Genomic DNA, 14,101 nt, shown 5'->3' with positions numbered 1-14,101 from the left:
AAAGACCAAATTAATTAGAAAAATGTGAAGCAAAAAAAGTAATATAAACTAGTATTGTAAAAATTGGATTGAACTACGTGGCAGATACGAGCTCTGGTCTAGGCTCGACCACAACTCCTTTAGGTCTCTACACAGTGAAATTACACTTGGCCACCTTTGTAGAGGTGCTTCTTGGGTATATTTTCCATCACACAATGATGATTTAAAAGGGAATTGGTTCACCACTAGTTTCCTGGGCTATATTTTGCTTGAAAAAGTTTCACTGCTAGATATCTGAAAATCACTGGCTCAGATTAAAGTCTTTTATTTCTATTTTCAGGCATTTCATAACCCTAACCTAACCTAACTCATCTTTAGCTTTACATTCTACCCTTTCTCAACACAGACCTACATTTTGAGACCAGAGTGCTCTACTTACTATTTCTCAAAATGCCATGGCCAATCTCTGCCTGAACATTTTGTCAATATACAGCTGTTGCTGCTCCAACTGGCTGAACAGCGCTGCCCTGTGTCCTGTCCCACTCCCCACCCACACATTCACGCACCCAAACTTGAACGGTACTCAGTATCTTGGTTATATCTGCTTTCAAAAAGTTAAAATTTCCAGTAGATCAGGAACAGGTGATAGTTGTCGTGTTAAAGAGAATCTGGCTTCTAGGCCAGTCAAGACTGGTCTATGATGTGATAGAATGTATGAAAACGTTGAAAGAAAGATGTAGGGAAGAAAGTGGGAGCCTTACTTAGCCCTTGAGCATAGAAGGGAAAGAGCACTTTACAAGAGTCATCTTTAAAGTCATTACCAGGAGGGGGAACACCTTGAACCTCGGACTTGGGTTCCAGTGGTAGGATAGTCCCATCATAGAAATGGATGCATTCACTTATTACAGGCCAATGCTGTTGAGCAGTTAGGCATGTATCTGAGTCCCTGTGATCTGATTTCATGATCACTAAAAATCTTCTGATTCTTTGACTTCCCTTATGGTGCATCTAGAAAATACCCTGACTAGAGACAAATCCACTTATATTATATCTGTACCATAAATTAATAAAATTACGTTCTGAATTCAGACATCAATTTCAGTTTCTTGAGTAGGGTGAACCCATCCTGAGACAAGACAGACTAACAATGTCTGAAGGCACAAAAACTGAGGGTCAGATAGGGAACTATAGTAAATTTACCAACAGAATGCCACCTCAGAGAAACTATGTGGGGTACCCCAGACTGCCCCAATAAAAACCCTGTTTTGTTGCATTATTTTCTTTTTAACACTTACATACACCTTATTCGAGGCCACTAAACACATACTGAAGATTTTCTATGACCTGGTCTCTACATACCTTTCCAATAATTTCTCTCTCTGTACCCAAAACTGAAGCAGAAACTAATGTTCTAAGTACACAAAGTTTCTATCTCGGCTTCAAAGAGCTCCTCTCTATGTAAAAGTCTAAATTTTAACTAATTCGGAAAGTGTAGCACAAATAATACTTTTTCATGACGATTTTTCTAAGTGCACCACCCTAGCAAGGCTAAAACTAGCAATTTTGGTGATCTAGACAAGCAGAGTCATTAAGAATCAGCCACATTTGATAGGTTCCTTTGTTTCACTAAATAGATATTAATCAGGTATTAAATCAGTTTCTTTTCTAAAAGACTATATTTGTTGTCAGCATGTAATGTAAGAAATGTTGTAAGTTTGATCTATTATTTCACATTTCTGCACTCTAAATTTCAGTGCCCTGGGAGAGAGCTTAGGTTACCCACACTATCAATCTACAATAAATACACCTTTGTTTACCAATTAAAGGGATCATTTCCCATTATGAGGGGCCAATTAATTACTTATTTTTATTAAATAATTATTTAAATTATTTAGATTTATTCCTCCGTTAAGGGCACTTATTACTTGCTCCCTTTGTGAGCTTTTGTTTCATTTCCCCTTCTAAGTTCTCTGAAGATACAATCCCTATCTATTTCATTTTTGTATCTCCCACAGGTTTTTAGCTAGTATCCTACATAGAGAGGGCACTTTAAATATAATTTAAGAATTTCTCTTCCATTTTCAGTGACGGCTCCCCTCGGTTTTTTATATGTACCCCCTTTCATAAACTTTTCCTTGATCATCCCAGTCCACGGGTCACCCTTACTTTTGGATTCCTATAAGGACTGCCTATAAAACATTTAATTGCCACCAATACTGCCCTAGTGTTATCTTTTTATGTTTATATGCATTTTATAGTCTTTTTGTATTTCCATATATCCCAATATCTAGGCACAACATAGACAATTAGTAAATATGAATTCATTCAACAAAAAAAAAATTAATCAAGGACTCATTAGGAAAAGTATGGTCAAAACTAGCACCAAAAACAACAAAAGATCTCATCCATGGCAATGAAAACAAATTCCTATTGCTGGGATCAAAAGCTTTGACATACATAGTAGTTACTAGTAAATTAAATTGTGTTGGAATTCCACCAGTGTTTTCAAATTTCATGAGTCTTCCTTTCTCTTCAGGGACAAATAAGCACCCAACAACATTCATTTCCAGAAAATACCAATGAAAGCTGATGGCTTTAAACAAAATATTAGCCATATTAAACATATAAGGTTATCATTCATTTGTAATCTGGTCAGGTTTCCATGCTGAAGACATTTATATAGTCAATTTGTAGTACATTTGTTTTTATTGTATGCTAAGCCTTAGCTCTCGTACTAAGCTGACCTCTGGCAAATGGTTTTAAAGTTATTTGCTTTTTACACATCCTTATGGTAATTAATGGGATATCACAAATTCTGCACACTTGACTTAAAAAATATACCTATATAGTCAAATCCTATAATAAGGGAGTTTTTTCTTTAATTTGATATTTGAATCAGAACACTCGAGTCTTCCCACTCCAAGTGTGGTCCACAGACCAGCAGCATTGGTATCACTTGGGAGCTCAGTCTTGAGGCATAATCTCAGACCCTACCAAGCCTACTAAATGTGAACCTCCATTTTAGATCCTCAGGTGATCTGTAAGCACTTGAAGGTTTGAGAAGCACTGGTTTAGCCTCTAGAGGAAGAACAGAATGTCCAAGATGCATATGACCAAGTAACAGTAACTAACTTATTGTAATTGCTTATTAGTTGGTCTTACCTGCTAAATGAAGGCTTGTTGAGGGCAGAACCCCTTCTATTTCCTCACCACTAGTATTCATTCCTAACAGGCTCAGAAAACATTACCCAATGCTCAATAAATATTTTTTGCTAAATGCATTAAATGACTGAGCAAAGTGAAAATAAGACTTTCTCAGAAAGCAAATCCTTTGGGCAATTCTTTTGTACATGATTTCACATACTGCCATACTAATTCCTTAATTCACTATTAGTAATTCCATTTTAAATACGTTCCCTTCTCTACTTCAACAAATGCATTTAAAGCACTTGACAAAGCAAAAGCTTGGATTATCTTCCTCCGTTGGAGCCACCAGCGGTCTCTTCTACAAGTGAGAGAGCTGCATTTTAATTCTGGCTTTCACAGATCCATCCCGTATGCTTGCACATGATGAAATCACCCCCAACAACTTGGAGGGGGTGGCAGGAGTAGAGGAGGAAAAGGAATGGGTATAGCAAAAACACTTCCGTATCGGGAACATCAAATGAAACCATGAAAACATGATTCTTTGAACAGGATACTTTCAGAAAATAACACCCGGCGAGGGAAATAAAGAGGTAAGAGAAGTCTTACCTTTCTCAAGAGCAAAAGGTGATACTAGAGAATACCAGGCAGTGATCAAAGACCAGCGACTACCTAGCGACGGAAGGTGGAAACACACCAGACCAGAAGTAAAGCGGAGAGCGGTTAGAGACATCTAAAAAGGGTACCAAAAACCACTTTCAGGTTTGCAGAGAAGGAAGTCAAGGGAGAAGAAAAGAAATAGCTCTATGAAGGGCTTAACTTACGATGATGAGAATAATAATAATTATTATTTCTTGAGAGAGAGAGAGAGAGAGAGAGAGAGACGAGGTGCACTTCAAGGGCGCGCGGGGGGGCGGTGGTGAGAAAGGGAGGCTGCAATCCCGCGCACTGCAAAAGGAAGAGACTACCAGCAGCCCGGCTCAGACGGTCCCGGGGAGGAAGCCCAGGCATAGGTGGGTGGCAACGCCCGGCTCCTCTGGTCCCCGCCCGGTGGCTTGAGCCATCTCCTCTGCAGCCTGCCGAGCACCGGGTGGGGACGGGAAAAGGAGGACTGCGTGTGGGAGGGCGCGCGGGAGGACAGGGCGGATGCTGGGCTGACCAGGTACCCACCTTATCCCAACGGAGCCACTGCCCGATGGCCGTGTCTAGCTGAGGATCCCCGGTGTGGTAGGGGGCGTGGAGCAGGTTGGAGTTCAGGTCCCCCTCTGCATTTTCAGCCATGGCAGCCAAACTGGGGTGTGAGGGCCTGGGGGGCCGGCGAAGACACTGGGTTGGGGGGGCCTGAGATGCGCTCACCAGGGTTCTGACGCCCCCTCCTCACTGAAGGGCACCGGAGACCGACTAACCGCAGGGTGTCTGAGCCAGCTCCTTCTGCAGCTCTGGGAAGCTGGAGAGAGGGGGGATGCGGCCGCCTGCTCCCACCAAACCAGCTCCGGGTCTCTTTCTGCGTGAACGGACTGAGGCGGTCCCACCGCGGGAGAACAACAACAGTCCCAGATGTCTGGGTCGTGGCTGCGGCCGCCGCCGCCGCCGCCGCCGCCCTACGCCCCGCCCCCCCGCGCCACAGGCCCCGCCCGTTCCCGCCCCTGCCGATTTAAGACGCTGGGGCGTGAGGCGCGAGCCGAAGAGCGCGCTCCCGGTGCCTCCGCAGTAGTACGTTTTAGGATCCGCTAGGGCGGTGAGGCGTTGGGTTGTTTTTTAATTTGCCTCTTGCCATGTGTCTTATCCTTGTTACAGTCCCCACACACTTCCACACGTCTCCTTTTCTCAATCAGCGGCCACGTCCACCACCAGCATCCTGCTTCAGCGATCGCTCTGTGGACCCCCGGCGCGCGCGTAGGACCCCCTTCTCCCTCCCGTTTCAGCTCGGGGCACGCGCTTGGCGGGAGGTGCAAGGGACTGTTTCCGCACGGCTTCATGGGAATTGTAGTTCTTTTCTTTCTCCGAGCTCTGTGGAGACTGCCGCAAAGACTACAACACCCAGCAGCTCCGCGCTCTCCCTTTCCTCAAAGGAAAAAGATCTGCCTCCAGGCTGTTCCCTACGGACACACCCTGTCCCCGCTTTGCTGCGCAATGTGGCCCTGGAATTAAATTAATTTAAACCACGACTGATGCAGTAAGGGGACCACTGGTATCCATTTAATGCTTTACAGTTTACGAATCGCGTTCTATCGTTCAACCATCTTGTGAGGTAGGTGGGCGTGATCTATCCCTGTTTTACAAACAAAAGAGGAAAACGCCTCAGAGTGTGAAGTGACTTTTTCAAAGAGGCGGAATTCCTAAGTGATGGAACCAGGGTGCCAACCTCGTTTCAGATCTCCTCTGCTGGCAGTTCTTTTTGTTGCTGCAGTGGAGGAGGAGAGAGAACAAGATGACAGCAAAATCAGACAAGGAAGTTAAGGAGGGAAGATGGGTCAGCATTTAACCGTGACACAACCAACAATGTACAAGCGTCAAAAGAGGGATACAAAGAGCAGTGGCAATAGGCATACGGAGGAAGAGAAGAGATTATTGAAATAATCTTCAATTTCTTCTTACTTTGGCCTCTCTCCTCTGGAACGCTCACCTTGCAAAGTCACACAACTTGAGGCCGGGGCGGGGGCGGGGGGGGGGGGCAGGTGCCGAGAAAGGCTTACCTGTCAGACACTCAGCTGCTGCTGATTTTCTTGGTTCGGCCTTCGTAAAATGGCTCTGTGAATTTGGCCGAGTATCTTACAGCTCTTTCCCTAGTCAGCTTTTTTGTAAGGAGAGTGTAATGATATTTACACCATGGCTATACAGTAACTTAATAAATGGCTTTAGAGTGCTTTCAGGTTTACAGATAAAAGACATAATAAATTTAAAGTATTACTTTCTTTCCTTTAACAAGCCATTTACCATAATAAAGTCCAAGCTACCAAGGTACAGAAGGATCGTAGTGCCAATTCCTGAAAAATAACGTGCCACAGTTGGCATTTACAGTCTTTGCTAAGCAGTTGGGTGGTTTCCTTTATGGAATCAGCAGATTCTTTTAATCACACAAGGCCTGGGAAACAGCCACGTGTCCTGAAAAGAAATTACTCGTTCACTATCATCACCATTATTGTCCATGACAAATGTTAATTAAATATTTACTCTATGCTAAGCATTCTGCCAGGAGCTGAGGCTGTAAGAAAGTATATAACAAAACTGTTCATTTCAAAAAATAAAATGTGTCTGGGGAGACAGGATATATGCGAGAAAAGATAGCCCGTGATAAACAGCAAATGCTTACTGCAGACAACTGTTAAAGAATTCAGAGTCTAAGATGGTCAATAAAAGCAACAAGCAGCAGGAGTGACAAGCACTAGGCTTTGAAGGACAAAAACTTAGTAAGTAGAGAAAAAGGTGGAGGGCAATTTCAAACCCACAAACCATTGGTTCTCGAATCTACCTAGGAGTTGGTTAAAAATGTGTATGCCTGGTCACTGCCCCAGAGATTCTGAATCAGCACATTGGGATAGGGCCTAGGTCCCTACATATTTAACAAATATCTGTTGATTGTGACATAAGTGGCCATAACCTTGCTACACAGAGTAGGTCCTCTTATAAGGTCTTCTGGAAAATACAAAATTTCAGGCCCCATCCCAATTCTACTGAATCAGAATCTATATTTTAACAAGATCCAGTGATGATTTCTACACATTAAATTTGATAAGCAGTGGTTTTTATAAGACAATTCTTAAATTTAATTCAATTCTGAGAAACACTACTAAATCACGAGAACTTCCAAGAGATGGAGTTATATAAGGCAAGTATAAAAGACTGGAGAAATACAAGTTTTAATTCAATACCAGAGTCAACCAGCCCTCATTTTTATCAATAAGATTATAACATACAACGTTTACCAGAAACCTTGCCCACCATCTTTGGCTTATTACTTAGGAATTGAGGGGTGACCAAAGAGACCCAGCATTCATCAGATCAAAGAATAGTGTGTAAGTGTGTCCAGAAGAGGGTGTATAATAGTTTTCCTAGTCAGGGAAAGTTCAGAAGCTTTAATTTCTGTTGGAATTTGCCCAGAGTTCTTTTTTTTTTAAGTTTTTATTTAAATTTCAGTTAACATACAGCCTAATATTAGTTTCAGATGTACAGCATAGTGATTCAACACTTCCATATATCACCCCCCTGCTCAACACAGCAAGTGCACTCCTTAATCCCCATCACTTATTTCACTCATCCCCCCACCCACCTCCCTTCTGGTAACCATCAGTTTCTTCTTTATAGTTAAGAATCTCTTTCTTGGTTTGCCTCTCTGAAAGTGTTTCTTGGTTTGCCTCTTTCTCTTTTTCTTTTGTTCATTTGTTTTGTTTCTTAAATTCCACATTTAAGTGAAATCATATGGTATTTGTCTTTCTCTGACTGACTGACTTCACTTAGCATAATACTCTCTAGCTCCATCCATATTGTTGCAAATGGCGAGATTTCATTCTTTTTTGTGGAAATTTGCCCAAGGTTCTCTAAGTCCAGCAACCCTAACTGTGGTTATGAAAGAGAATATCTCTCTTGGTCCTAATATATATATGACCTAATATTTCAGGATTTGAGATATATATATGTATATACCCTCAGATGGTTCAGAAAAAAATACTGTGTGTGTATACACACACACACACACACACACACACACAAATATGTTCTATACACACATATATAAATATATATACAAATATATAGTTGGCTAAATAGGAAATAATAAATCGAATGGGAGAAATTTTAATAATGGGTGAATCTGGGAAAGGATTGTTGGGTAATCGCCCTATCTCCCACTCCCAGGTCTAAGCAACCACTAATCTTGCTTTCTATCTTTCTATCTTGTAGAGTAATATTCCAGTGTATACTACCTTTTGTTGATCTATTTGTCCTTTGATGACATTTGGGTTGTTTCTGTCTTTTGGCTATTATGAATAATGCGGCTACAAATATTCATGTACAGTTTATGTGTGGAATATGTTTTCATTTCTCTTAGATATATATGTGAATGGATTGGCTGGACCACGTAGTTAACTCTGTGTTTAATCATTTGAAGAAGAGCCAGAGTGTTTTCCAAAACAGCTGCATCATTTCAATTCCTACCAGCAGTGTATGAGGGTTTTCCCACAGATCTTCCAACTCTTGTTATTATCTCACTTTTTGATTCTAGCCATTTTTTAAATTAATTTTTGGGGGCGGGGAGAGAGAGTGCGTGGAGGTGGGGTTGGACAGAGGGAGAGGGAGAGAGAGAATCCTAAGCAGGCTCCACACTCAGTGTGGAGCCCAACTCGGGACTCAGTCTCACCACTCTGAGGTCATGACCTGAGCCAAAATCAAGAGTCAGATGCTTAAATGACGGTGCCACCCAGGCCCCCCAGATTCTAGCCATTTTAGTGTCTGTGAAGTGGTATCTCATTGTGATTTTGATTTGCATTTCCCTGATGACTAGTGACTTGAACATCTTTTCATATGTTTATTGGCTATTTGTATATCATCCTGGAAGAACTAGTCACATCTTTTGCCCATTTAAAAAAAATTTTTTTTTTTATTTTTGAGTTGTAAGATTATTTTTATTTCTGGATATAAGATCCTGATACAAATCAGATAAATGATTTACAAATACTTCCCCTCATTCTGTGGGCTGTCTTTTCACATTCCTTAATTTATTACAGAATGTATTACAGAAATTATTACTTAATTTATTATAGTTGACATTCAGTGTTATATTAGTTTCAGGGGTACAGCATAGTGATTTGATGATTTCATGAATTACTCAGTGCTTACCACAATACAACATCATTGCAATATTATTAATAGTATTCCCTATGCTGTACTTTTCATCTCTATAACTTAGTTTAGAACTGAAAGTTTGCAACTCTTAATCCCCTTCACCTATTTCACCCATTTCCCTACCCCTGTCTTTTCACAGTCTTGATGGTATTGTCTGAAGCACAAAACTTTTTAGTTTTGAAGAAGTTTAATTTATCTTTTTTTTGTTTTCTTTTGTTGCTTATATCTAAGAATCCTTTGCCAAGGGGCGCCTGGATGGCTCATTCTGTTAAGCATCTGCCTTTGGCTTAGGTCATGATCCCGTGGTCCTGGGATCCAGCCCCGAGTGGGCTCCATGGTCAGGAGGGAGTCTGATTCTCCCTCTCCTCTGACTTTCCACCCTGCACGTGCTCTTGTGTGCTCTCTCTCTCTCAAATGAATAAATAAAAAATCTTTAAAAAAAAAAAAAGAATCCTTTGCCAAATCTAAGGAGATTTACCCTTTGTTGTCTTCTTTTTAAAAAAAAAAAATTATGTATTTGAGAGAGAGAGAGAGTGAGCACGAGTGGAGGGGGGCAGGGAGGGGCAGAGCGAGAGGGAGAAGCAGGTTCCCCACTGAGCAGAGAGCCCAACGATGACATGGCTCAGGGCTTGATCCCAGGACCCTGAGATCATGACCTAAGCCAAAGGCAGATGCTTACCTGACTGAGCCACCCAAGCATCCCCTATTTGTTGTCTTCTAAGAGTTCTATAGTTCTAGTTCTTATGTTTAGGTTCTCGATCTTCCTTGAATTAGTTTTCATATATGGCGTGAGGAAGGGATCTAACCTCATTCTTCTGCATGTAGCTATCAGAGCTCCCTTTGTTGATAAGACTGCTCTTTCCCTACTGTATGGCCTTGGCATTCTTGTAGAAAATTAGTTGACTATGGACATGTGAATTTATTTCTGGACTCTCTGTTGTGTTCCATTGATCTGTATGTCTATCCTGTGCTAGTACCACAATGTCTAGATTACCGTTACTTTGTAGTAAGTTTTGAAATCAGGAAGTATGAGTCGTACTTTATTCTTTTTCAAGATTGTTTTGACTATTCTAAGTCCCTCACAATTCTAAATAAATTTTACAGTCATCTTGTCAATTTCTACAAAGTCAGCTGGGGATTCTGTTTGGATGCATTGAATCTATAGATCAGATTGGGGAGTATCACCATCTTAACAATGTTAAGTCTTCCAATCTGTGAACATGGAATTTTTTTATAATTGTAGATCTTCTTTAATATCTTTCAACAATATTTTATAGTTTTCAGAGTGTACATTTTAGACTTTTTAATTCAATTTATTCCTAAGTATTTTGTTTTTTTGATGTCATTATAAATGGAATTGTCTTAATTTCATTTTTGGATAGTTCATTGCATTTATATATAGAAATACAATTGGTTTTTGTACATCAATTGCATTCTGAAGCCACTGAATTCATTTATTAGTTCTAATAGTTTTTTATTTAACTTTCTAGGATTTTCTGTATACAAGATCATGTCATCTGTGAATAGATAGTTTTACTTTTTCCTTTCTAATCTGGATGTCTTTTGCTTCTTTTTTTTTTTTTTTTTTTTTTTTTTTTTTGCCTGTTTGCCTTGGCTAGAAACTCCAGTACAATGTCGAATCAAAGTGACAAGATCAGACATTCTTGTCTTGCTCCTGACCTTAGAGGAAAGCATTCTGTCTTTCACCATTAAGTATAATGTGAACTGTGGGTTTTTAGTATTTTTTCATATTGGTGAAATTATCTTCTGTTTCTAGTTTGTTGAGTGTTTTTATCATGAAAGAGTGTTGGATTTTGTCAACTGCTTTTCTGTATCTAATGAGGTATACATGTAAATTTTTTTATTATGTTGATTACATTATTACAATTATTACATTAATTGATTTTTAAAAGTTAGACCAAAATTTCATCCTACTTGGTCATGGTATATCACTGTTTTTATATGTTTCTGCATTTGTTTTGCTGGTATTTTGTTGAGAATTAATCTGTTCGTATTCATAATAGATACTGGTCTGTAGTTTTCTTGTGATATATTTTTTTGGTTTTGGTATCAGAGTAATACTGGCCTCAGAAAATGAGTGTTCTCATCTCTTCTAACTTTTGGAAGAGTTTGTAAAGAATTAACATTATTTTTCCTTTAATTTTTAGTGGAGAATTCAATGATGAAATCATGTGGGTTTCGGCTTTGTGAGTAGTTTTCTGACTATTAACTGAATCTCTGCACTTTTTATAGGTCTGTTCACTTGTCTATTTCTTCTTGAGTAAATTTCATTAGTTTCTTTGTAGGAATTTGTCCATTTCATCAAGGTTCTCTAATTTGTTGGCATACAGTTGTTTATGGTATTCTTTTATAATCATTTTTCCCCATAAGGTCAGCAATAATGTCCCCTCTTTTATTTCTGATTCTAGTAATTTGAGTCTTTTTTTAGGAGGGAGGCTACTCCAGCTAAAGATTTGTCAATTTTTTTGCTCTTTTCAAAGAACTTAGTTTCATTGATTTTTCTCTATTGCTTCTCTATTCTTTATTTCATTAATTTCCACTGTAATCTATATTGTTTCTCTTCTTCCAGTTTCCTAATTCTCTTTTCATCAGAATCTAATTTACTAAACTGGGCCTTAGGTTTTGTGTGTGTGCACGTATTCCAATAAAACTTTATTTACAAAAGCAGGTGGCAGGCCAGATTTGGCCTGAGGGCCACAGTTTGCTCATCCCTGATCCAGAGTAATGGTTCCTAATCCTGTATGCATAGCATTTTAAGGAACTGATTCTTGGATCTCACCCCCTGAGATTATGACTCAACTGATCTGGGTTGGAGTATGGAGTGTTTTTTTTTTCTTTGTTTGTTTGTTTTTTGTTTTAAGCTTTCTCAGGTGTTTCCAATGTGCAGCCAAGTCTGAGAGCCATCTTTTCAGAGCAGGGATCTGACCTTGGGGGTTTGTTCTTGGCTTAAAACACAGAAATTTATTATCTCAGAGTCAAAAACTCCAAGAAGTCTGAGTTGAAGTGGCAGTAGGGCCATGCTCCCTCTGAAGGCTCTAGTGGAGAATCTTTCCTTTCCACTTTCAGCTCCTGATGGCTATAACTTTTCCTTAGCTTGTGGCCACATAACTCCAATCTGTGCCTCTGTCTTCACATGGCCTTCTCCTCCAACTCAAAAACAACAAATGAACAGATGCATAGGGCAAAATGTAGGGGCATGTGGTAGCATGGAGCTTTGATGTTCTCAGGGCATGCTACCCTCCTGGTATCTGGATGTGTCCACCAACCCGGAAGCTCCATGTTTGCAGTTTTAATTTCCATTATTGTATTTTAAAAAAAAAAAGATTTTATTTATGTGACAGAGACAGCCAGCGAGAGAGGGAACACAAGCAGGGGGAGTGGAAGAGGAAGAAGCAGACCCAGTGGAGGAGAATGACGTGGGGCTCAATCCCAGAACGCCGGGATCATGCCCTGAGCCAAAGGCAGACGCTTAACGACTGCGCCACCCAGGCGCCCCCCATTATTGTATTTTGTATATATATTTAATTCTTTTAGATTCTTTTGCGAATTTGGTATAGCACTATTATGGTTTCCTATTCTCTATAGAGATCTTCTATTTATTTAGTGAAAGGACCGGTAGCATGTAGTCAGTTTTCTGTCTCTAACAATGTTACATTTCCTGATGAACTACAAGATCCACCTTCTATTATAATATGCATATTGTGGATGAAAGGAAATTGAATCTGTTGGAGTTAGCTCTGGGCTGATTTTATGGTGATCTGATGTCCACAGCCTGATGTTTCCTAGAAATTTCTAGGATTAGAAGAAAATTAAAGATTTTGGACTCAAAGCAACAGGAGAACATAACCTGATATTATATGGCAAAAGGAGGACTAAAAAGTATTATTTTTGTGGATTTCATTGTTTAAAAAATTCTATATAAATCACAAGCTGGAATGAGCAACACACACACACACACACACACACACACACACTCATATTTTTCTGCCCACCCTTTAGTTAGGAATATCAGTGAGGAGTGAAATGGCCAAGTATATATCAGTTACGATTGCATTCCGCTACATGTAATGAAAATCAAATTAGAGTGGCTTAACCAAAGAGAAGTGTATTTTTGTTTTCCAAATAACAAGAAGTCCCAAGGAAGGCAATCCAAGTGCAGCAAGCCAAAGACATCCATAGTGACCAGTCTCTTTTTTATCTTCCTGCTCTGTCATCCTAAATGTGTGGCTTTCAGCCTCATGGTCAAAAGATGACTACTGACTTCCTGTTTCCATTCAGGCATGTAAGGAATTTGGAAGTTGCCATTGCATCCTAACAATAAATGAAGAGTTGAACAAACTGAAAAATCAACAGCTTTCTTGGGTCCATCAGAGAAGTGAGGTTACAATGCAAACTGCTGCCCCCAAACTGGAGACACAGGCCTATATGAAGAATCACGATTTACCGTAGCAGAAACCCACAAGCAGAAACCTCAGGGACCAGTGCAACGGTTGGAAAACCAAAACTGCAACTGATGAGTTACTGGAGGCTCAGTGTGGCCAAGTCTGAGAATCAAAAACTCCAAGAAGACCCAGTCATATGTGGGTATATATTTTTGTTGGTTTTACCTCCACGGCCTTGACCAGGTTCTCATGGTGAATATTTGAGAAAAATCCCTCATGCTTCTGTCAGGGCAAGGGGGAAAGTAGCCATTTTGAATATACCAGAGCACCTGTTCTTAACAAGGCCTACCCTCAGGAGATCCTGTTTAACCAAAGCCTAATCTGCTGGGTTTTTATCAGAGCCTGACTGACCTATGGAAAGGGAAATACCCAACCTAAGCCCACTCTAGCCATCCTGTCCCTTCTAAGGGTTGGGCAGAAGACTGAATGTATTTGTGAAGTTCACAATCCAGAGGCACAGGCTCCTTAAAAGACTAAATACTAATCATAGGACTACAGAATACTTCTACTCCCCCCATACCTTACCTCATTACTAAAGACCTTTTTATAGCAGTTCTTTTACCCAGTGCATCATGTCCAACTATCACGAAAAAGTTATAAGACATATTGAGTGGCAAAAAAAAACAGTTTAGAGAGACAGAAAAAGCATCAGAACCAGACTCAGATACGGCAGG

The 14,101-nt window shown here is 40.1% G+C and overlaps 1 protein-coding gene and 1 long non-coding RNA gene across 2 annotated transcripts in view; one reads left to right on the top strand and one right to left on the bottom strand.

The window, feature by feature from the left end:
• Window positions 1–4,738, bottom strand: part of PGM2L1 (phosphoglucomutase 2 like 1) — a 47,479-nt gene extending 42,741 nt beyond the window's left edge. Inside the window, exon 1 of the mRNA XM_026518093.4 lies at window positions 4,294–4,738. Within this exon, the coding sequence (XP_026373878.1) occupies window positions 4,294–4,404 (111 nt within the window). The 5' untranslated portion in view covers window positions 4,405–4,738. The remainder of the gene's footprint in view (window positions 1–4,293) is intronic.
• A 44-nt stretch (window positions 4,739–4,782) lies between these two features.
• LOC123002053 (uncharacterized) overlaps window positions 4,783–14,101 on the top strand; it is a 61,850-nt gene continuing 52,531 nt past the window's right edge. Inside the window, exon 1 of the long non-coding RNA XR_007189582.2 lies at window positions 4,783–5,374. This is a non-coding gene — a long non-coding RNA (uncharacterized LOC123002053). The remainder of the gene's footprint in view (window positions 5,375–14,101) is intronic.

Source organism: Ursus arctos, unplaced genomic scaffold (genome assembly GCF_023065955.2).
Source record: "Ursus arctos isolate Adak ecotype North America unplaced genomic scaffold, UrsArc2.0 scaffold_22, whole genome shotgun sequence".
Classification (NCBI taxonomy): domain Eukaryota; kingdom Metazoa; phylum Chordata; class Mammalia; order Carnivora; family Ursidae; genus Ursus; species Ursus arctos.
This window is presented reverse-complemented; position numbering and strand designations above follow the sequence as displayed.